The 23,203-nt window shown below is 48.0% G+C and overlaps 1 protein-coding gene across 1 annotated transcript in view; it reads right to left on the minus strand.

Moving 5' to 3' along the window:
* Positions 1 to 8,355: 8,355 nt before the first annotated feature.
* Positions 8,356 to 23,203, minus strand: part of ARMH3 (armadillo like helical domain containing 3) — a gene marked incomplete in the record, with an annotated part of 166,030 nt that continues 151,182 nt past the window's right edge. The window contains 2 exon segments of the mRNA XM_040361250.1: positions 8,356 to 8,957; positions 10,402 to 10,518. Coding sequence (XP_040217184.1) covers positions 8,865 to 8,957; positions 10,402 to 10,518 — 210 coding nt within the window.

Genomic DNA, 23,203 nt, shown 5'->3' on the forward strand with positions numbered 1-23,203 from the left:
ACACCACCCACTGCTCTACTGACACCACCCACTGCTCTACTGACACCACCCACTGCCCTACTGACACCGTCCACTGCTCTACTGACACCGTCCACTGCTCTACTGACACCACCCACTGCCCTACTGACACCGTCCACTGCTCTACTGACACCGTCCACTGCTCTACTGACACCACCCACTGCTCTACTGACACCACCCACTGCTCTACTGACACCACCCACTGCCCTACTGACACTGCCCAGCCGTGGGTCGCGCGCCCACAACCCGGTCTGAAGCTCCGTGGCCGTGGGGCTCGCGGACCCGATCGCCGCTGGAGTCCCGCGATCGGTCCCTGGAGCTGAAGAACGGGGAGAGTTGAGTGTAAACACAGCTTCCCCGTTCTTCACTGTGGCGGCGTCATCGATCGCGTGTTCCCTATTATAGAGAATCACAATCAATGACGTCACACCTACAGCCACACCCCCCCTACAGTTAGAAACACAAATGAGGTCACACTTAACCCCTTCAGCGCCCCCTTGTGGTTAACTCCTAAACTGCAATTGTCATTTTCACAGTACTCAGTGCATTTTTAATGCATTTTTTGCTGTGAAAATGACAATGGTCCCAAAAATGTATCAAAATTGTCCGATGTGTCCGCCATAATGTCGCAGTCATGAAAAAAATCGCTGATCGCCGACATTAGTAGTGAAAAAAAAATTAATAAAAAATGCAATAAAACTATCCCCTATTGTGTAAACGCTATAAATTTTGCGCAAACCAATCGATATAAACGCTTAATGTGTTTTTTTTTTACCAAAAATATGCAGAAGAATACGTATCGGCCTAAACTGAGGAAAAAAAATAGTTTTTTTTATATCTTTTTTTGGGGGATATTTATTATAGCAAAAAGTAAAAAATATTGCATTTTTTTTCAAAATTGTCGCTCTATTTTTGTTTATAGCGCAAAAAATAAAAACCGCAGAGGTGATCAAATACCACCAAAAGAAAGTTCAATTTGTGGGAAAAAAAGGACGCCAATTTTGTTTGGGAGCCACGTCGCACGATCGCGCAATTGTCAGTTAAAGCGACGCAGTGCCGAATCGCAAAAACTGGCCGGGTCCTTTAGCTGCCTAAAGGTCCGGGTCTTAAGTGGTTAAAGAACCTTTACAACCCCATTAAATGTACCACAAAGAATAAAAAACTAAAAAAAAAAAAACACATGTACAGATAAAATCATATTTTATTCCACATTTAAAAATATTTACAGTAACCTTAACCACTCCAGCTCTGGAAGATCCCCCCCCCCCCCCAGAGCATTTTTTCTTTACTGTAACTGATGCAAGGTAAAATTCTATATTTACAAGGATATGCAATTAGCGGACCTCCAGCTGTTGCAAAACTACAAGTCCCATCATGCCTCTGGGTGTCATGCTTGTGGCTGTCAGAGTCTTGCTAGGCCTCATGGGACTCGTGGCCCCCCCCCCCATTTTTTTTCCCCCCGTCTGACTTTAGCAACTCGCGGCAGGAGAGAGAAGAGGAGACTTGACTTTGTTTTGTGCCTAAGAGGAGCCTCAAAATTTGTGATGGCTGCCCTGCCTCTGGGCTGTCAGAGTCTTGCTAGGCCTCATGGGACTTGTAGTTCTGCAACAGCTGGATGTCCACCAATTGGGCGTTGTATCCAAATGGGGAAGTGTCAAGATAACAGGAAATTCTCTTTGTTGGTTTCACTTTATTAGGTACACCTGTATGACCACTTGAGGGCCGCCGCACGACGATATACGTCGACAAAATGGCGCGGCCGGGCACAAGGGCGTACATGTACGTCCCCCCTTTAGGAGCCCAGCCGTGACCGTCCCCGCGGGAACAGCGGACCCGATCGCCACCGGTGTCCCGCGATCGGGTCACAGAGCTGAAGAACGGGGAGAGGCGAGTGTAAACAAACCTTCCCCGTGCTTCCTAGTGAGCCCGTCACTGATCGCCTGTTCCCTGCGTTAGGGAACGACGATCAGTGACGTCACACGTACAGCCCCGCCCCCCCCCACATTAGGGCACACTTAACCCCATACAGTGCCCCCCCTTCTGGTTAACTCCTTAACTGCCATTGCCATTTTCGCAGCAATCAGTGCATTTTTATAGCACTGATCGCTGTAAAAATTACAGTGGTCCCAAAATAGTCTCAAAAGTGTCCGATGTGCCCGCCGTAATGTCGCAGTCACGATAAAAATCGCTGTTCGCCGCCATTACTAGAAAAAATAAAAAAGATTAATAAAATGCCATAAAACGATCCCCTATTTTGTAGACGCTATGGGCCAGATTCAGAAATAATTACGTTGCGCAGCGGCGGCGTAACGTATCCCATTTACGTTACACCGCCGCAGGTTTACAGCGTAAGTGCCTGATTCACAAAGCAATTACCTGTAAACTTGCGGCGGTGTAACGTAAATCCGCTCAGGGCAAGCCCGCCTAATTCAAATGGGGCGGGCACAATTTAAATTAGGCGCGTTCCAAATTACCCGATGTGCATTGCGCTAAATGACGTCGCAAGGACGTCATTGGTTTGACGTTAACGTAAATGGCGTCCAGCGCCATTCACGGACGACTTACGCAAACGACGTGAAATTTAAAATTTTGACGCGGGAACGACGGCCATACTTAACATTGGTAGACCACCTAGGAGGCAGCCTTAACTTTACGACGTGTATCGCTACGGAAACAACGTAAATTTAGATCGACGGGCATCGCGGACGTTCGTGAATCGCCGTAACTAGTCATTTGCATATTCTACGCCGACCGCAATGGAATCGCCACCTAGCGGCCGGCCTAGAATTGCAGCCTAAGATCCGACGGTGTAACACAAGTTACACCTGTCGGATCTTAGGGCTATCTATGCGTAACCTGATTCTATGAATCAGGCGCATAGATACGTCAATCGTATCTCGGAGATACGCCGTCGTATCTCTTCTCTGAATCTGGCCCTATAACTTTTGCGCAAACCGATCAATAAACGCTTATTGCAATTTTTTTATTTTTTTTACCAAAAGAATACGTATCGGCCTAAACTGAGGGGAAAAAAAAATTTTTTGTTGGGGATATTAGAGCAAAAAATAAAAAAATATAGAATTTTTTTCAAAATTGTCGCTCTATTTTTGTTCAGAGCGCAAAAAATAAAAACCGCAGAGGTGATCAAATACCACCAAAAGAAAGCTCTATTTGTGGGGAAAAAAAGGACGCCAATTTTGTTTGGGAGCCACGCCGCACGACCGCGCAATTGTCAGTTAAAGCGACGCAGTGCTGAATCACAAAAAGGGGCCTGGTCCTTTACCTGCACATAATGGTCCAGAAGAATCACTTGGTAACACAAATTACTAATCAGCCAATCACATGGCTGCAACTCAATGCATTTAAGCAGCTATACGTGGTGAAGACGACTTTCCGAAGTTCAAATCGAGCATCAGAATGGGGGAAGAAAGTGGATTTAAGCGACTCTCTCCCCTCTCATTGGCTCAGAGACAGCAGTGGGAGCCCATTGGCTCCTGCTGCTGTCAATCACAGTGTCCTCTGTCTTCAAAACGTTGGGCAGCAAGCAGAAAGTTTCCCGTATCTCGTTGAGGTGTTTGATGGGTGGTGGCAGCCGCATTCTGACGCTTCTCGTCTCACGCGTTCGTTCGGGGACAGATGGCGTCACCGGACTGGGGAACACCTCAGCGGGACCTGTCCAGTGCTCCTCTGCACCGCCTCTGGGCTTTTTTTTTCTTCTTTTGTTCCCTGACGGCGAGCAGCAATGCAGGCCATCAAGTGTGTGGTGGACAGAGACAGCAAAAAAAAAAAAACCCAGCGGTGATTAAATAACCGTTCCCCAAGACGACGTCAATTTGTGACGAAACGTACGTCGGGAGTGCTGCTGAGCTGTTCAATTGTTTTTTTTTTTCGCCACGATCACTGATTTTTTTTTAGCGCTGTTTTTTTTATATTATTTGTTATTTCTAGAAATAGTTCTTTGGCATTATTCACAGAACGAAAAATAAATAAAAACCCAGTCAGCAGGTAGACCTACTCAAAAAAATAATAATTTATTATCTGTAAAGTGACGTCGGGATTACATGTCATTTATCACAATACAAGGAGAATATAATAACCCCAACAAGCTGTTTTTAAAAAAAAAAAAAAAAAATCACGGATTTGCCTAATTTTATGGAAAACAATCGCCCGTTGGCTCCAGAGACGGGGGGCGCTACCACTGGCCGCCGTTTTCATCTTTCACGCGTAAACAGAAATCTAGACGGTCTCTGCCTGAATATTCAACAGTCTCACAGTCATCTCATTCGGAATATAATAAAATGGAATCGGGGGCTCAGATTTTTTTTTTTTTTTTAATGCTTTAATAGTAGATAAGCTTTAAAGTGGTTGTAAACGGAAAATGAACAAAGCACATCTCTCTATAGTGTGCACTGCCATCCAATTCAAAGCACCTAGTGTGGTTCCCATGTGATCTCTTATCCCCTCTGCTTTATGCACAAGTCAACACCAAGCTGTCCCGTTCCCCAGCACACAGGAGCTGATTGACAGCCTCAGCTGTGCCTGTTTCCCTGCGACACTGGGGTAGATTCAGAGAGCAATTGCGTCTGCGTAACCATAGTTACGCAGCGCAATTGCTTACTTGCGTCGGCGTAACAAGTGCTCCCGATTCAGGAACCTCGTTACGCCGACTGCAGCCTAAGATATGACTAGCATAAGGCTCTTATGCCAGTCATATCGTAGGCTGCATTATTGCGATGGCCGCTAGGGGGCGTTCCCGTAGTGGTCAGCGTATAGTATGCAAATTGCATACCAACGCCGATTCACTACCCTACGTACGCAGTTTACGTTGTTTCCGTTCGTCGGGTTTCGCGTAAGGCTGCTCCGGCTATTAGCAGGGGCAGCCAATGCTACGTATACCCGTCGTTCCCGCGTCGTGAAGTTTAAATTTTACGTCGTTTGCGTAAGTGAATCGTGAATGGCGCTGGACGCCATTTACGTTCACTTTGAAGCAAATGACGTCCTTGCGACGTCATTTGCCGCAATGCACGTCGGGAAAGTTTCCCGACGGAGCATGCGCACTACGTTCGGCGCGGGAACGCGCCTAATTTAAATGATCCACGCCCCCCTACGGGATCATTTAAATTACGCGCCCTTACGCCGGGCATTTTTGAGGAGCGCCCACGCAAATTACGTGGCTACTGCTTCGTGAATGAAGCGTAGCGCAGATAATTTGCTGGGGCGCAGGGCAAAAACGGGACGCTGCGCCTCCGTAAGAAGTGCGCAGCGGTACCTGAATCTGGCCCACTGTGTATAGCAAGGTGTGTCTTTTCACTACACACGGGTCTCAGATTACACTCAGCTCCCTAATCTGTGCCGTGCAGTGTGTGACAGCCTCAGCTGTGCATGTTTCCCTATGAGAATGTGTAGAGCAGGGGGTCTCAAACTGGCAGCCCTCCAGCTGTTGTGAAACTACACAGAAGGTGGTTGACAGCCTCAGCTGTGCATGTTTCACTAGGAGACTGTATAGAGGCGGCATGTACTTTTCTCCCACTCAGGTCCCAGATTACACTCTGTGCAGTGTGTGAATGGCCGTAGAGGAGAGAGGGCTGAAAGTCTATACCGACATCAAGCAATCCCGGTAGCGCCCCCCCTCTCCAGTACACAGAAGACAGTATAGAGGCGGGCGTGTCCTTTCCCTCCCACTCAGGTCCCAGATTACACTCGGCTCCCTGCTCTAGGCTGTGCAGTGTGTGACATCAGATCACAACTTCCTTGTCATCTGGAGCTGAGTAATGATGTATAAATCCTGGACTTTGAACTGTAAAAGCAGAGAGGGCTGAAAGTTTATGCCGACACCAAGCAATCTCAGGACCCCCCCCCCCCCCCCCCCAGAACACAGAAGATAATAGTCTCAGCTGTGCATGTTTCTCTATGAGAAGAGGTGGGCGTGTCCTTTCCCTCCACTCAGGTCCCAGGTTACACTCAGCTCCCTGCTCTATGCTGTGCAGTCTGTGACATCGGATCCCCACCCTTTGCCTTCTGGAGCGGAGAAATGCTGTGTAAATTCTAGACTTTGAATGGCTGTAGAGGAGAGAGGGCTGAAATTCGATGCCGACACCAAGCAATCCTGGGAGCCCCCCTCTGCCCCCCCCCAGGACACAGAAGATAATAGTCTCAATTGTACAGGTTTATTTACGAGACTGTGTAGAGGGGCCCTTTCCTTCCACTCCCATATGATCTCTCCCCCCTCTGCTACCTTTCAATGCCAAGCTGTCCCAGGAGACCCCCCCTCCAGCACCCAGAAGCTGATTGACAGCCTCAAGAGACTGTGTAGAGCAAGGTGTGTCTTTTCACTCCACTCGGTTCTCAGATTACACTCGGCTCCCTGCTCTATGCTGTGCAGTGTGTGACATCAGACCACCACCCGCTGCCTTCTGGAGGCTGAGAAATGCTGGATCAAGTCTAGACTTTGAACGGCTGTAAAGGAGAGAGGACTGCAGGTGAACAGGTACAACTTATGTAGGAGGATTTGTTTCATCTCTGTGCATCACCTAAAGCCTTTACTAGGTTTATGTAAGGGTTTACAACTACTTAAAAAAAAAAAAAAAAAAATTGATGTATAGATACACATGTCCAGGCATCACCAAGATTTTCTCCAGAACCTCCCTGCCCCCCCCCCCCCCCCAGACCATATCCCATGATTATATTATTTGTTTACCATTGAACCTTTAGCTTTTTTATTACTCTCAGTAACATTATCGCCAGGTTTGCAAAAACCCTTTCAGGGGCAGCAAATGCTGCAGGGTCAGTTCCTATCAACATAGACATGCCCCCATAACTATATCTCCCGAGAGCCTTTTACCAATACACAGTGGTGGGGGGGGGGGCAGGCTCTTGGAAATCAAGGCATGAATAGGTTAAATAAAATGCCTTGCAGGGGCAGCTGTTGCAGGGTCAGTTCCTATTAACGTAGACATTGCCCCCATAACTACATCTCCCGAGAGCCTTTTACCAATAGACAGCGCAAGCTCTTGGAAATCACGGCATGAATAGGTTAGTAAAATGCCTTGCAGGGGCAGCATATGCTGCACAGTCAGTTCTTGCCGAGATAGGCATGCCCCCAGAACTACATCTCCCGAGAGCCTTTTACCCTTAGACATTGCGAGGGGCGGGCTCTTGGAAATCACGGCATGAATAGGTTAAGTAAAATGCCTTGCAGGGGTAGCAAATGCTGCAGGGTCAGTTCATAATAACAGACATGCCCCCATAACTACATCTCCCAGGAGCTTTTTACCAATACACAGTGCAGGCTCTTGGAAATCAAGGCATGAATAGGTTAAGTAAAATGCCTTGCAGGGGCAGCTGTTGCAGGGTCAGTTCTTATTAACATAGACATGCCCCCATAACTACATCTCCCGAGAGCCTTTTACCAATAGACAGCGCAGGCTCTTGGAAATCACGGCATGAATAGGTTAAGTAAAATGCCTTGCAGGGGCAGCAAATGCTGCACAGTCAGTTCCTGCGGAGATAGGCATGCCCCCAGAACTACATCTCCCGAGAGCCTTTTACCAATAGACAGTGCAGGCTCTTGGAAATCAAGGCATGAATAGGTTGGTAAAATGCTGCAGGGTCAGTTCCTATTAACATAGACATGCCCCCATAACTACATCTCCCAAGAGCCGTTTACCAATACACACTATTGGGGGGGGGGTCTCTTGGAAATCAAGGCATTAATAGGTTAAGTAACATGCCTTGCAGGGGCAGCTGTTGCAGGGTCAGTTCCTATTAACATAGACATTGCCCCCATAACTACATCTCCCGAGAGCCTTTTACCAATAGACAGCGCAGGCTCTTGTAAACCACGGCATGAATAGGTTAAGTAAAATGCCTTGCAGGGGCAGCAAATGCTGCACAGTCAGTTCCTGCCGAGATAGACATGCCCCCAGAACTACATCTCCCAAGAGCCTTTCAACAATAGGCAGTGCGAGGGACAGGCTATGTAATCAAGGCATAAATAGGATAGTAAAATGCCTTGCAGGGGCAGCAGATGCAGCAGGGTTAGTTCCTGCTGAGATAGGCATGCCCCCAGAACTACATCTTCCAACACACAGTGCGGGGGGGGGGGGGGTGGGCCCCTTGGAAGTCAAGGCAGCGGCACTGTTTTGCCGAGAAAGATATCAATGCATGAATATGGAGAGGGGTGGGGGATCGGCTGGGTTCTCTAGCCAGGGCTGACCACGCGGGTTGGTATTTCAGTGCGGCAAGGGCACAGCGTTGTCGGCCCAAACAGGAAGTCGGGAGAACACTGGATTTCTGGCAGGTCAACAGGTATCTTTACATTTTAAAAAGGGATAAAAACACTGGGAAAGGTGCAATTTATTCAAGAGACGTACTGCATCTTTTTATCTTTTTTTCCCCCAGAAATATATCACACTGGGACTGATCTAGGAAAAGCGGGGCAAATGTAGACCCGTTACGTGGGGCAATTAAATTCCATTTCCTGGTGGTAGAAATCGCGCTGGGCAGCGGCACCGATCTAGCTCGCGGGTTTTCTCTACTCCACTTTTCTTAAATCAGCCCCCATTTTTATTTATTTTTTTACAACGGCTGTGTTTCAACTTTGACCCATTCCGCCCCCCTTCCTTCTCGAAATCCTCCAGCTGCTGCAGACTGGCAGTTGAAAGCAGGAGGAGGGTAGGGTGGGGGGGAGGGTAAACTCCAGTGGGATGACAATACTGCTTGATCATGCCAACACTTATATGAGCAGACATGGTTCCAGACACACAGACGAGGTGGGCCGGGAGTTTTGGAAGGGTCTTCATCGATGGTAGTAGGGCAGGCGCGTTGCGTCGTTCACCGCGCTCGTCTCAGGAGATGGTGGAAAACTCTTTCAGTAGCGTCTCTTGGCTCAGCGTGTTGAAGGCGAGGTTTTTTCGGACGTTGATACTTATCGATCGAACCTAAAAAAAAAAAAAAAAAAAAAAAAGAAGAATTGGACCAAACTACGCAGAGAACATTCCACTTAGCTACCAAAATCGCAATAGCGACTGCTTGGAAAAGCCAGGTGGCAGATCTGGCGGTGATGAAACCCAAGTCCATCTGGAGAACGATCAATGGAAAGTTAGTCAGAATTTCGAAAGGTACCGCCTAAAGGTTTGAGGGGGTTGGGGATACCTGGATCAGTTACCTTTGGTCAGGCTTCAGCTTCTCTACTACCTTTTTCCCTCTTTAGTTCTCCCTCCGTTTGTTGGGTGAGGACACTTCTTAACCTCTTGGCGTCCGCGCTACAGCCAAAAGACGGCTACAGCACGGACCTGAATTGCCGGGAGGACGTCAATAGACGTCTTCCTGTGCTTGAGCAGCCTGCGCCCCGTGTGATCAGCGAGTCTATGAGACTCGGCTCATCACAGTTCGGAGTAAGGCGTCGGTCCCGACCGCTTACCACGTGATCAGCTGTCAGCCAAACAGAGCCGGTAATCGGCTATTTTTTTCTCCTCACGCTGATGCGAGGTGCGAGGAGGAAAAAAAAAAAAGCCGATCACTGGCAGAAGACAGCGGGACATTGGTCCCGATCAGGGAGAGCTGCAGACAGCTCATCTGTGTCAATGTCTGCCACCTGTCAGTGCCACTAGTGCAAAATCTAAAAGTCACTAATCAGTGCCTCAAACAGTGCTGCCCGTCATTGTCACCTACCGGTGCCCATCAGTGCCATCTATCTGTGCCCATCAGTATCACTTATCAGTGCCTTATCTGTGCCCAGCAGGGAGAGTGAGAAACCTACTCATGGGAGAAACCTTCAGCTACAACCTCAAAAAACAGTTAAAAAAAATGGAATTCCTATTCCACAACCTCATAGCTGTGGACCTTTCACAGCCGGAACCACCTAAAATGACAAGGCAATGGTGGTTTATCCTCCCTGGCCCAGGATCTTCTACAAGGAGAAGAGCAGAACAGAGGATGCGCCTACTCATGGAAGAAACCTTCAGCTACAACCTAAAAAAAAAAAAAATCCTATTACACAACCTCTAAGCTGTAGACCTTTCACAGCTGGCACCCCCTAAAATGACTAGGCAATGGTGGCCCAAGGTCTTCTACAAGGAGAAGAGCAGAACAGAGGATGCTCCTACTCATGGAAGAAACCTTCAACTACAACCTCAAAAACCAGTTGAAATAAATGGAATTCCCAATACACGACCTCATAGCTGTGGACCTTTCACAGCCGGCACCCCCTAAAATGACCAGGCAAAGGGGTTTACCCTCCCTGGCCCAAAGTCTTCTACAAGGAGCAGAACAGAGGATGCGCCTACTCATGGAAGAAACCTTCAGCTACCCTCCCTGGCCCAAAGTCTTCTACAAGGAGGCCTCTTACTCTCTTGATTTAGACACAACCTTTAAATGGCTTACCAACTCCTTGAAAAAAGCGGCTTCCTTGTGTTGCTCAGAGTATCTCTCGTACTGGTCAAGGCCATCCTGCAGCTTTAGCGTCAGTGTGTCGTAGTTGGATCGTACGACTTCCAATACCTGGTAAAGAGAAAATACAATGATGTGGTTCCTTCAATCAGATGCATGAAGTAGTAATTATCTTGTATTGCAGAGAGTGGGGTGGTGCAGTAATGAGGGTGTACTTTGGGATATTTAAAGACTACTTTAGCGTTACAACAGCCCTAGAAAGGTGGGTAATGTGGTCATTTTTGTTTTTCCCCGAGCCCGCGGTGCCAAAAAAAAACGAAAAAAACTGCATCTAGTGTCAAATGGACCCCTCCCGAGGAGAAATAATTCTTCTCTTCTCCGAGGAATAAGACTCCTGCCGGGGGCCAGGTACACTCAGGACCACCCAACAGAGTAGAGCCGGCAACTCTGTGGCACCCATACACATAAACCTTTATTGACCACGTGGTAAAATCTAGTAAAGAAAAAAAAAGGGGGGGGGGGGGTTACGTTTTTCGGCTTTGCAGCCTTTCCCAAAACTATGTTTTTCACTCATAGTCTGCGTCTCACTTGATTTCATCACGTACTATATAAAGATTTAGGTTTATAGATGCCACCGAGTTTCCGGCTCTACTCAGTTGGGTGGACCCGGGTGTGCCTTGCGCCTGCCAGGAGTCTTGTGCCCCCCGAGGGTCAGAGAAGGATACTTTTCCTTCGAGAGGGATTATTTGACACATCCTAAGTGCAGTTTTTTGTGCTTCTTTGGTTCACTTATGGTGTTAGATGGATCTTTTGGAAGAGTGTGAAGAAACTCGCACCTGAGTACCGATGATTCCAACCTTGGTAGAGCCATGTGGTTGAGGGCTGTCTTTTTGTAATTGCGTCCACCTAGCCAGGTCTGCTGCTAATGGTCAGCCAAAACTGACCGACGAGTATTAGGTGAGGTGCTCTCCCAAAAAGAAACCCCCCAGAGCAAGGGAAGAAGGAACCGAAGGACCATGCAACCTTCGCCTAGACTTCAGGGTAGGCTCAGAGACCCACACCCAACCATCCTTCAGTGAATATAAAACACACAAATAAGTGCAAGAGACGCACGTGGAGAAATGGTAACAAAAAACTGCCCTGGTCTCGGCCAAAAGCCCTAGCCCATGAGATGATATGCAGAAAAAAACATTGTGGCGTTGTGGCCAGAGTGCCTTTTCTCACAATAGGGGCCCAAACCCATAGTGATAGTCAGCACAGCCCCTAGGGGCGCTGATGTGCCCATGTGAACGCGGGCGTGCAGCACATGCGGGAACCTAGCCTAAGGGGAGACTCAAAAAACCCTAAAACTGCGGGCTTAACCTTTTGCCACTCACATAACGCATATGTGTGGTGGTAAAGGGTGGGCTTTACTGCTCACAAACCGCACATATGCATCCACATGTGCTGAGTGTGCTCACTGAGCGCTCCCAACACAGTGACAGGCTTGTCAAAGACAACTCTTGGCCTCTGCCAATGATTGGTAACCGGCAGGACTGGCTCCCGATCCAGCGACCGCCGATTCCAGTGGTCATGTGATCGGCCAAGCCTTCCTAACCCCAGGCGTAAAGACTCCCTTATTGGGATGCCACAGCTGAGTGGGAAGTGGTTAATACTATTGACAAACTACATCATAGATACAGAGATGGAACTAGAACTTTCAGGGCCCCTGCTGCAAGAAACCATAAAGGCCCCCCCCGACTATCGGAGGCCCTTTCTATCAGTCCCGGGGTCCTTCCCTCTGAGCCTTGGGGGTCTTCCCACAGATGCCAGGGCCCTTTCTAAGCCCCGGATCATGAGACGTGCGACTCATAGGGGAGATTTACTAAAACTGGTGAAGCATGGTAGCCAATCGGCTGCTAACTTTGGCGCCTTCAATTAAACAATGACAATAAAACATGGAAGCTGATTGGTTACTATGCACCGGATTCTGTGTGTTCCAGTTTTAGTAAATCTCCCCCATTAAGTCAAAACACATTGATTTTTGCGGGTCCCGTCTTAATCAATGCAACTTGTATATCAAGAATGATGTACACGTGAATGTGAAGGATGTTCCCTGGGTGTGTTCTAACTGTAGGGGGGTGGCCTCACTAGGGGAAATGACTGATCGCTGTTCATACATTGTATGAACAGAAGATCAGCATTTCTCTCCCTGACAGGACCTGTGTGTTTACACACACAGCTCCCGGCCCTCGCTCTGTAACGCGCAATTGCGGCTGCCCGGCGGCGATCACGCCCGCCGGGCACACGCACGGGAGTCAGGGACGAGCGGGGGGGCGCCCATAGTGGCCGCTTAGAGAGCCGACGTTATAGTACGGGCTCTCGCGCAGGGGAGCTGATCAGCCATATCTATGACCGTCGGAGGCCCGGGCGCAACGTTATGACGTCACACCCCGGTACCCGGAAGTAAACAAAGCCGCAAGCGGGGCTGTCGGCATTTGATCTGTGATTTTTTTCCCACTGATTTCATGCTTTCCAGCCTGGAGGAGAGATGTAGGATCTTATTGACCCCGCCTCTCTCCATAAAGAGGACCTGTCACACACTGATTCCTATTACAAGGGATGTTTACATTCCTTGTAATAGGAATAAAAGTGATCAAAAAATATATATTTTTTAAAAAGTGTAAAAATAAAAAAAATTAAGTAAAATAAAAATTAAAGTTTTTTTTTTTTTCAAAACGCCGCTGTCCCCGTTATCTCGTGCGCAGAAGCGAACACGCATGCAGGTCCCACCCACATATGTAAACGCCGTTCAAACCCCACATGTGATGTATCGTCGCGTGCGTTAGAGCGTGTGCAACAATTCTAGCACTAGACCTCCTCTAAAACTCGAAAATAGTAACCTGTAAAAAATGTTAAAGCGTCACCTATGGAGATTTTTAAGTACCGAAGTTTGGCGCTATTCCATGAGTGTGCGCAATTTTAAAGCGTGACATGTTAAAAAAATTGGGCTAACTTTACTGTTTTGTTATTTTTTAATTCATGAAACCGTTTTTTTTCCCCAAAAAAGGCGTTTGAAAAATTATTGCGCAAATACTGTGCAAGGAAAAAAAAGTTGCAATGACCACCATTTTATTCCCTAGGGTGTCTGCTAAAATAAAATATATGTTTGGGGGTTCTGATTAATTTTCTAGCAAAAAAAATGAGATTTTTACATGAAGGAGAGAAGTGCCAGAATAGGCCCGGTGGTAAAGTGGTTAATGCCCCTCAGAAAAAAAAAAAAACTTTTAGCCATTGGCATCTTCGGACATGAAAGATGTAGCCGTTACTTTGTGTCGGAAGTCCTTTGCTCGTTATCTGTTGCGACCATGTTTGGAACAAGTAATTATCGCCGTCTGCTCTATACGGAAGTCCTCTGTGCAGATGAATGACTCGGGTTTAATGTATTTTCTATCAGCGCGGTAATGGGAATCCTCTAAACATATTACTTACACTGCAGTGTTTGCAGGCCGTGCCGTTTGGTAGGCTGGTTGCAGAACGTCTCGCCATACTTTCGCCACCCGTTCGTGACCAGAGGTCATTGACGCTTAACTGCCCAGACCAAAGTTTAGCGGTGCCAGCGGGCATCATTTAAAGCGCAAGTGTAGGAAAATCAAAAATGACATCTATGCATTGGCAGAACTACCAGGGTCACAAAGGTCGCACTTGTAACCAGGCCCTGGCGTTCTGCCACTGTGGGGGATTAGGGGGCCTCAAGAGGACAGGAAGAGGCTGTAGCAGAACATGTCAAAGGTTGCACTTGTAACCAGGCCCTGGCATTCCTCCACCACGGGGGGAGTCTCAAGATTACAAGAGGAGGTCAAGTCCAGAACATGTGAGAGGAGGCACTTTTGACCAGGCCTTTGCATTCCTCAACCTTGGGGGGGGGGCCTCAAGACGACAAGAGGACGACAGTCCAGAACATGTGTAAGGTTGCACTTGTAACCAGGCCCTAGCATTCCTCCACCATGGGGGGCGAGCCTCAAGACAAGAGGATAGTCCAGAACATGTGTAAGGTTTCACTTTTGATCGGGCCTTGGCATTCCTCCACCGTGGGGTTGGGGAACCTCAAGACATCAGGAAAAGGCTGTTGCAGAACATGTGAAAGGTTGCACTTGTAACCAGGCCCTAGCATTCCTCCACCATGGGGGGCGAGCCTCAAGACAAGAGGAGGGCAGTCCAGAACATGTGTAAGGTTGCACTTTTGACCGGGCCCTGGCATTCCTCCACCGTGTGTGTTGGTGGGCTTCAAGACGACAGGAAGAGGCCATTGCAGAACTTGCGAAAGGGTCCTGCAGCGGGACCGCAAGGCTCTGTTCACACTGCTGCAACCGCAAAATCGTACAACTTGATTGGAACTTTTGTGATTTAACCACTTAAGGACCGCCCAACGCCGATATACGTCAGCAGAATGGCACGGATGGGCAGAATCACCTACCCGTGTCCAAAGCTCCGTGACCGGTGTCCCGCGATCGGTCTAAGGAGCTGAAGAATGGGGAGCGGTGAGTGTAAACACACCTTCCCTGTTCTTCGTTGTGGCAGTGTCACTGATCGTGTGTTCCCTGATATAGGGAAGGACGATCAATGATGTCACACGTCCAGCCCCACCCACCTACAGTTAGAAACACATATGAGGTCACACTTAACCACTAGGGGGCACTGTAGGGGTTAACTCCTAAACGGCAATTGTCATTTTCACAGTAATCAGTGCATTTTTATAGCACTTTTTGTTGTGAAAATGACAATGGTCCCAAAAATGTGTCAAAATTGTCCGAAGTGTCCGCCATAATGTCGCAGTCACGAAAAAAATCGCTGATCGCTGCCATTAGTAGTAAAAAAAAAAATTTTATAAAAATGCAATAAAACTATCCCCTATTTTGAAAACGCTATAATTTTTTTTATATATTTTTGGGGGATATTTATTATAGCATAAAGTAAAAAATATTGGCCCAGATTCAGCATAGCTTGCGCTATATTTGCGGGGGAGCAGGGCAACGATTTTGCCCTGCGCCCCCGCAAATATTTTGCGCTGCCCTCGATTCACGGAGCAGTAGCTCCGTGAACTGCGAGGGCGCGCCGGCAAATTTGCCCGGCGTAAGCGCGCGCAAGTTAAATGATCCCGCCGGGGGCGGGAATCATTTAAATTAGGCGCGCTCCCGCGCCGAGCGTACAGCGCATGCTCCGTCGGGAAACTTTCCCGACGTGCATTGCGGCAAATGACGTCGCAAGGACGTCATTTGCTTCAAAGTGAACGTGAATGGCGTCCAGCGCCATTCACGAAACACTTACGCAAACGCCGTGAAATTCAAATTTCACGGCGCGGGAAGGCCGGCTATACTTTAGCATTGGCTGCCCCTGCTATTAGAAAGGGCAGCCTTGCGCTAAAGTTGCCGTACGGAAACTCCGTACCTGGCTTGCACGGGGCCCGCGCAAGCTTGTGAATCAGTGGTAGTATGCAATTTGCATACTACACGCTGATACACAATGGGAGCGCCCCCTAGCGGCCCCCGCAAGAATGCAGCCTAAAATCTGCGAGGCATAAGAGCCTTATGCCGCGCAGATTTTAGGCTGCAGCCAGTGTAACAAGGTTCCTGAATCAGGAGCACTCGTTACACCGGAGCAAGTAAGCAATTGCGCCGTGTAACTTATGGTTACACGGGCGCAATTGCTTCTTGAATCTGGGCCATTGAATTTTTTTCAAAATTGCCGCTCAATTTTTGTTTATAGCGCATAAAATAAAAACCGCAAAGGTGATCAAATACCACCAAAAGAAAGCTCTATTTGTGGGGGGGAAACAAAGGACGCCAATTTTGTTTGGGAGCCACGTCGCACGACCGCGCAATCGTCAGTTAAAGCGGCGCAGTGCTGAATCACAAAAAGCGGCCCGGTCATTTGGCAGCCAAAATCCTCTGGGGCTGAAGTTGTTAAGTGTACCGTGTGAATTAAAAAAATTGCAACGACCACCATTTTATTCTCTAGGGTTCTCTGCTAAAAAATATATATAGAATGTTTGGGGGTTCTAAGTAATCTTAAAGTAAAAAATAACAAAAATACAGATTTTTTACAAAAAGTGCCATAAAAGGTCTTCACGTGGATAGTATCCATAAGGAGATCACAAAAACATTTCAGTTTGTCCGGCGTCCAGCCTTGTTGGTGTCTGTCTGCTGTCTTGCCCGGCGGCCTTGTCCGGCGTCCGTCTGCGGCCTTGCGCGGGGTCCGTCGTGTCCGTCTGCCGGGTTCGAGTTTGGCGCCTCGGTCGAGCTGTGCAGAGCCGGATTTCCGGTGTGTTCGGCGTGGCTGCGGGCGAAGCCGAGCCTAGCCGAATGCGCAGTACACTCGGCTCGGTCTTCGGCCCTCAGAGACAGCGGGGATCGGCGTATAACGCGCACCCACGATTTTCCCCTGATTTTAAGCGCGTTATACCCCGATAAATACGGTATATTTATAGTCTATGAAAATGTTATACATCTTAAATAAAAATGGTGTTTAGGATTAAGTGGCTCTCCGCAGCAACCAATCATCAGTCGTCATTTTAAGAGGCTACCTTGCAGCACTTCACAATCATTCAGAAGGATCTCGGCTGCAAAAATAATGACCGTCATCTGAACAAAAACGTTTCCTGTGTCCATTAACAGATAAATGTAATGACTGGGGATGGAATCCTTCCAGGACAGAGCGAGGACCCTCTATATCACATTGGCATGTCTGTCTCCACTCACTGACATATGATTTTCCAAAGGTGACGGCAGGTTAATATAGTGATAGAACACCAGTAAATCAGTCACAGCTCCGTGTTACTACATAAAGGAGGGTGGAAGGCTGGATTTATCGGAAGCCATGTTAATTGGTGTAATTGCTTTCAACTTTAACTTCCTGGACAGGAATACTACTGGCAGCGAGATGAAATTCATAGAGAGAAAGCTAAGGGATGAAAAAAAGAGGGAGTCTGGGATCCAGAGGGACATTGAGATGGAGCCTGAGGTCCAGAGGGCTAAAGAGATGGAGGTTGGGGTTTTGAGGGATAAAGAGATGGAGCCCGAGGTCTAAAGAGATGGAGCCTGAGGTCCAGAGGGCTAAAGGGATGGAGGTTGGGGTTTAGAGGGATACAGAGATGGAGCCTGAGGTCCAGAGGGCTACAGAGATGGAGCCTGAGGTCCAGAGGGCTAAAGGGATGGAGGTTGGGGTTTAGAGGGATACAGAGATGGAGCCTGAGGTCCAGAGGGCTACAGAGATGGAGCCTGAGGTCCAGAGGGCTAAAGGGATGGAGGTTGGGGTTTAGAGGACTAAAGAGATGGAGCCTGAGGTCCAGAGGGCTAAAGAGCTAGAGGTTGGGGTTTAGAGGGATAAAGAGATGGAGGTTGGGGTTTAAAGGGATAAAGAGATGGAGCCTGAGGTCCAGAGGGCTAAAGAGACGGAGCCTGGTGTTAAGAGATGGAGCACGAGGTCCAGAGGGCTAAAGAGATGGAGGTTGGGGTTTAGAGGGCTAAAGAGATAAAGGTTGGGCTCCAAAGAGATACAAATATAAAGGTTGGGTTCCAGAGGGAGAAAAAAAAAGGGTGGCTGGGATCCAGAGAGCTAAAAAGATGGAGGCTGGAATCCACAGGACTAACGAGATGGAGGCTAGAGTTCAGAGGGCTAAAGAGATGGAGGTTGGAATCTAGAGATATAAAGAGATAGAGCCTGGGGTCTAGAGGGATAAAAAGAAGGAAGCCGGAAGCCATGTTAATTGGCGTAATTTTTTTAAACTTTAACTTCCTGGACAGGAAAACTACTGGCAGCGAGATGAAATTCATAAAGAAAAAGCTAAGGAATGGAAAAAAAAAGAGGGAGTCTGGGATCCAGAGGGACATTGAGATGGAGCCTGAGGTCCAGAGGGCTAAAGAGATGGAGGTTGGGGTTTAGAGGGATAAAGAGATGGAGCCTGAGGTCCAGAGGGCTAAAGAGATGGAGCCTGAGGTCCAGAGGGCTAAAGAGATGGTGCCTGAGGTCCAGAGGGCTAAAGAGATGGAGGTTGGGGTTTAGAGGGATAAAGAGATGTAGCCTGATGTCCAGACGGCTAAAGAGATGGAGCCCGAGGCCCAGAGGGCTAAAGAGATGGAGCCTGAGGTCCAGAGGGCTAAAGAGATGGAGCCCGAGGTCCAGAGGGCTAAAGAGATGGGAGCCTGAGGTCCAGAGGGCTTAAGAGATGGAGGTTGGGGTTTAGAGGGCTAAAGAGATAAAGGTTGGGCTCTAAAGAGATACAAATATAAAGGTTGGGTTCCAGAGGGATAAAAAAAAGGCGGCTGAGATCCAGAGAGCTAAAAAGATGGAGGCTGGAATCTACAGGACTAAAGATATGGAGGCTAGAGTTCAGAGGGCTAAAGAGGCGGAGGTTGGAATCTAGAGATATAAAGAGATAGAGCCTGGGGTCTAGAGGGATAAAAAGACAAAGGCTGATATCCAGTGGTATAAAAAGATGTAGGCTGGAGTTCAGAGGGCTAAAGAGATGGAGACTGGAGCCCAAAGGAATCAAGAGACTGAGGCTGGGGTCCAGAAGAATAAGGACAGAGGTCCAGAAGAAAAAAAATAGATGAAGGCTGGGATCTAGAGGGATAAAAAAAAAGGTATGCTGGGGTCCAGAGGGATAGAGAGATTGAGGCTGGGGTCCAGATGGATAAAGAGATTGAGGCTGGGGTCCAGAAGGATAAAGAGATTGAGGCTGGGGTCCAGAGGGATAAAGAGATTGAGGCTGGGGTCCAGAGGGATAAAGAGATTAAGGCTGGGGTCCAGAGGGATAAAGAGATTAAGGCTGGGGTCCAGAGGGATAAAGAGATTAAGGCTGGGGTCCAGAGGGATAAAGAGATTGAGGCTGGGGTCCAGAGGGATGAAGAGATTGAGGCTGGGGTCCAGAGGGATAAAAAGATTGAGGCTGGGGTCCAGAGGGATAAAAAGTTTGGGACTAAGACTCTGAGGGTGAGGACTAGGGAGATAAAGAGATGGAGGCTGGGGTCTGAAAGGATAAAAGACTGAAACTAAGACTGAGGGTGAGAACTAGAGGGATAAAGAGATGGAGGCTGCGGTCAAGAGGGATAAATAGATTGAGACTAAGATGCGGAGGATGAGGAGTAGTGGGTGAAGAGATGAATAATGGGATCCAGAGGGATAAAGAAAAGGGAGGATGGGGTATAGAGGTATAAAGATATAGAGGCTAGGGTCCAGAGAGATATAACAATTGGGACTAAGACTCTGATGGCGAAAACTAGAAGGATAAAGAGATGGAGGCTGTGGTCAAGAGGGATAAGGATAAAGAGATGGAGGCTGTGGTCAAGAGGGATAAAACAATTGGGACTAAGATGCTGAAGGCAAAAATCAGTGGGTAAAGAGATGAATAATAGGATCCAGAGGGATAAAGAAAGGGAGGATGAGGGTATAGAGGTATAAAGATATAGCGGGCCAGAGGGATATAACGATTGGAACTAAGACTCTGAGGGTGGGAACTAGAGGGATAAAGAGATGAAGGCTGGGGTCCAGAGGGATAAAAAGTTTGGGACTAAGATGATGAGGATGAGGAGTAGTGGGTGAAAAGATGGGATTGGGGTCTAGAGGTATAAAGAGATAGAGCCTGGGGTCTAGAGGGATAAAAAGACAAAGGCTGATATCCAGTGGTATAAACAGATGTAGGCTGGAGTTCAGAGGGCTAAAGAGATGGAGGCTGGGGCCCAAAGGAATAAAAAGACCAAGGCTGGGGTCCAGAAGAATAAAGACAGAGGCTAAGGTCCAGAAGAAAAAAATAGATGAAGGCTGGGATCTAGAGGGATAAAGAAAGGTATGTTGGGTTCCAGAGGGATATTAGGAAAACGGTTTCTAGAGGGATAAGAAGATGTAGGCTGAGGTCAAGAGGGACAAAGCAGGCAAAGCCTATGTTACAGAAGAATAAGACTCTGAGGGTGGGAACTAGAGGGATAAAGAGATGAAGGCTGGGGTCCAGTGGGATAAAAAAAAGTTTGGGACCAAGACTCTGGGGGTGAGGACTAAGGGGATAAAGAGATGGAGACTGGGGTCCAGAGGGATAAAGAGATGGAGGCTGGGGTTTGGATGGAAAAAAGACTGAGACTAAGACTCTGAGGGTGAGAACTAGAGGGATAAAGAGATGGAGGCTGCAGTCAAGAGGGATAAATAGATTGAGACTAAGATGTGGAGGATGAGGAGTAGTGGGTGAAGAGATGAATAATGGGATCCAGAGGGATAAAGGAAGGGAGGATGGGGTATAGAGGTACAACGTGATGGAGGCTAGGGTCAAGAGGGATAAAAAGATTGAGACTAAGACACTGATGGTGAGGACTAGAGGGGTAAAGAGGTGAAGACTGGCGTCCACAGAGATAAAAAGTTTGAGACTAAGGCTCTGAGGGTGGGAACTAGGGGTATAAAGAGATGGAGGCTGGAATCCTGAGGTATAAAAAGATTGAGACTATGGGGTTGATTTACTTAAGGAAAAATACACTGTGCACTACAAGTGCCCTTGGAAGTGCAGTCATTGTAGATCTGAGGGTGATGTGCAAGGGAAAAAAAAAAGACAGCATTTTGGCTTGTACATGATTGGATGATAGAAATCAGCAGAGCTTCCTCTCATTTCAGATCTTCCACTCAGATCTAGAGTAGCAATTGTGCACTTGTGTAGTGAGCAGTACAGTATATTTGCCTTTAGTAAATCAACATCTAAAGCTCTTAGGTTGAGAACTAGAGGGATAATGAGATAGAGGCTGGGGTCTAAAGGGATGAAAAGTTTGAGACTAAGATTGAGAGTGAGCACTAGAGGGATAAAGAGATGAAGGCGGGGGTCCACAGGCATAAAATGTTTGAGACCAAGACTCTGAGGGTTGGAACTAGAGGTATAAAAGGGATGAAGGCTGGGGTCCAGAGGGATAACAAGATTGAGACTAAGACTGAGGGTGAGAACTAGAGAAATAAAGAGATGAAGGCTGGGGTCTAGAGAGATGAAAAGTTTGAGACTAAGACGGAGGCTGTGGCCCAGAGGTATAAAGAGATGGGGACTGTGGTCCAGAAGTATAAAGAGATGGAGGCTGTGGCCCAGAGGTATAAAGAGATGGGGACTAAGGTCCAGAGGTATAAAGAGATGGGGACTGTGGTCCAGAGGTATAAAGAGATGGAGGCTGTGGCCCAGAGGTATAAAGAGATGGAGGCTGTGGCCCAGAGGTATAAAGAGATGGGGACTAAGGTCCAGAGGTATAAAGAGATGGGGACTGTGGTCCAGAGGTATAAAGAGATGGAGGCTGTGGCCCAGAGGTATAAAGAGATGGGGACTAAGGTCCAGAGGTATAAAGAGATGGAGGCTGTGGCCCAGAGGTATAAAGAGATGGGGACTAAGGTCCAGAGGTATAAAGAGATGGGGACTGTGGTCCAGAGGTATAAAGAGATGGGGACTAAGGTCCAGAGGTATAAAGAGATGGAGGCTGTGGCCCAGAGGTATAAAGAGATGGAGGCTGTGGCCCAGAGGTATAAAGAGATGGGGACTAAGGTCCAGAGGTATAAAGAGATGGGGACTGTGGTCCAGAGGTATAAAGAGATGGAGGCTGTGGCCCAGAGGTATAAAGAGATGGGGACTAAGGTCCAGAGGTATAAAGAGATGGGGACTGTGGTCCAGAGGTATAAAGAGATGGGGGCTGTGGCCCAGAGGTATAAAGAGATGGGGACTAAGGTCCAGAGGTATAAAGAGATGGGGAGGCAGCCAGTGAGGATGACGTGGTGCACGTGAAGCACGCACGTCTGAGGGAGGGCTTCCCCATGTTACGGGCCTGAGCTGCGAGCAGAAGACGGAAGGAGGGAGATCCGACGGCGTCTCGGCAGCAGCAGCTACGATGCAGAGCGGGAGTCTGCGGAGCTGTTAGGGGCTGAGTACGCCGGATACCCGACACGCTGCTCCACGCCGCTCCCCAGGAACCCAGCCTCCCCCTAAACCACAGCCCCCCCCGAGGAGAAGGTAGGCACGGTATAGTGCAGAGGAAGGCACGGGCGCCTCCATTCACAAAGCAGCCGACCGTTACACCCTCTGCCTGCCGCGATATTTGCTGCTTCTAACATCCAGCTGTGTAACAAGGAAAAAAAAAAAAAAAAAAAGAAGAAAATTCACCTTCCAGGTAATATCAACCCTTTGTTTATCCTTCTCCTATTAAAATGACATGGGACTAGGGAGGTAAATCTCTGTGATCAACTTGGGATTGTGCCCTGACAGCAGGATGAGGTGGTAAGATAATCAAGCATACCACTGCAATGTAAGGCTCATCCTATATGCAATTTATGCAATTTAGCCAGAGCAATTGGTTATGGTAATAGTTTGAACTAGTTTGAACTAACTTGTACAATACTGTTCTGGGCACTTTGTGAGGCTCAGCCGCCTAGCACCCATTAAGATACAACTTATAACCATTACACAGTCTGTCTCTGAATGCATCATAAGAAGTAAAAATCCACGGACGGTTAATTTGTATATCAATAATATCCCATAAATTCTGAGGACATCAGCAAGGGGGCGCGGCTGTAAGGGTTCCGGCTGACTAGAGACATTATATCCCCCTTGGTGCCAAATACCGTCAAAACACAACGGGTAGGACCTGAAGCACGGGTGGAGATATTGGCGCCATTCATTTACTTATTTATTTAATCTTTCCAGCTTTTTGTCCCCCACCCCCCACCATTTGACTGTGTGTCCACGTTCTGAGCATTGTCTGGTTTGTGATATTGGTTCAGTGGGGGGTAAAACATCCCCACTGAAGCACGCATG

The sequence above is a fragment of the Rana temporaria genome, chromosome 8, assembly GCF_905171775.1.
Source record: "Rana temporaria chromosome 8, aRanTem1.1, whole genome shotgun sequence".
Taxonomy (NCBI): Eukaryota; Metazoa; Chordata; class Amphibia; order Anura; family Ranidae; genus Rana; species Rana temporaria.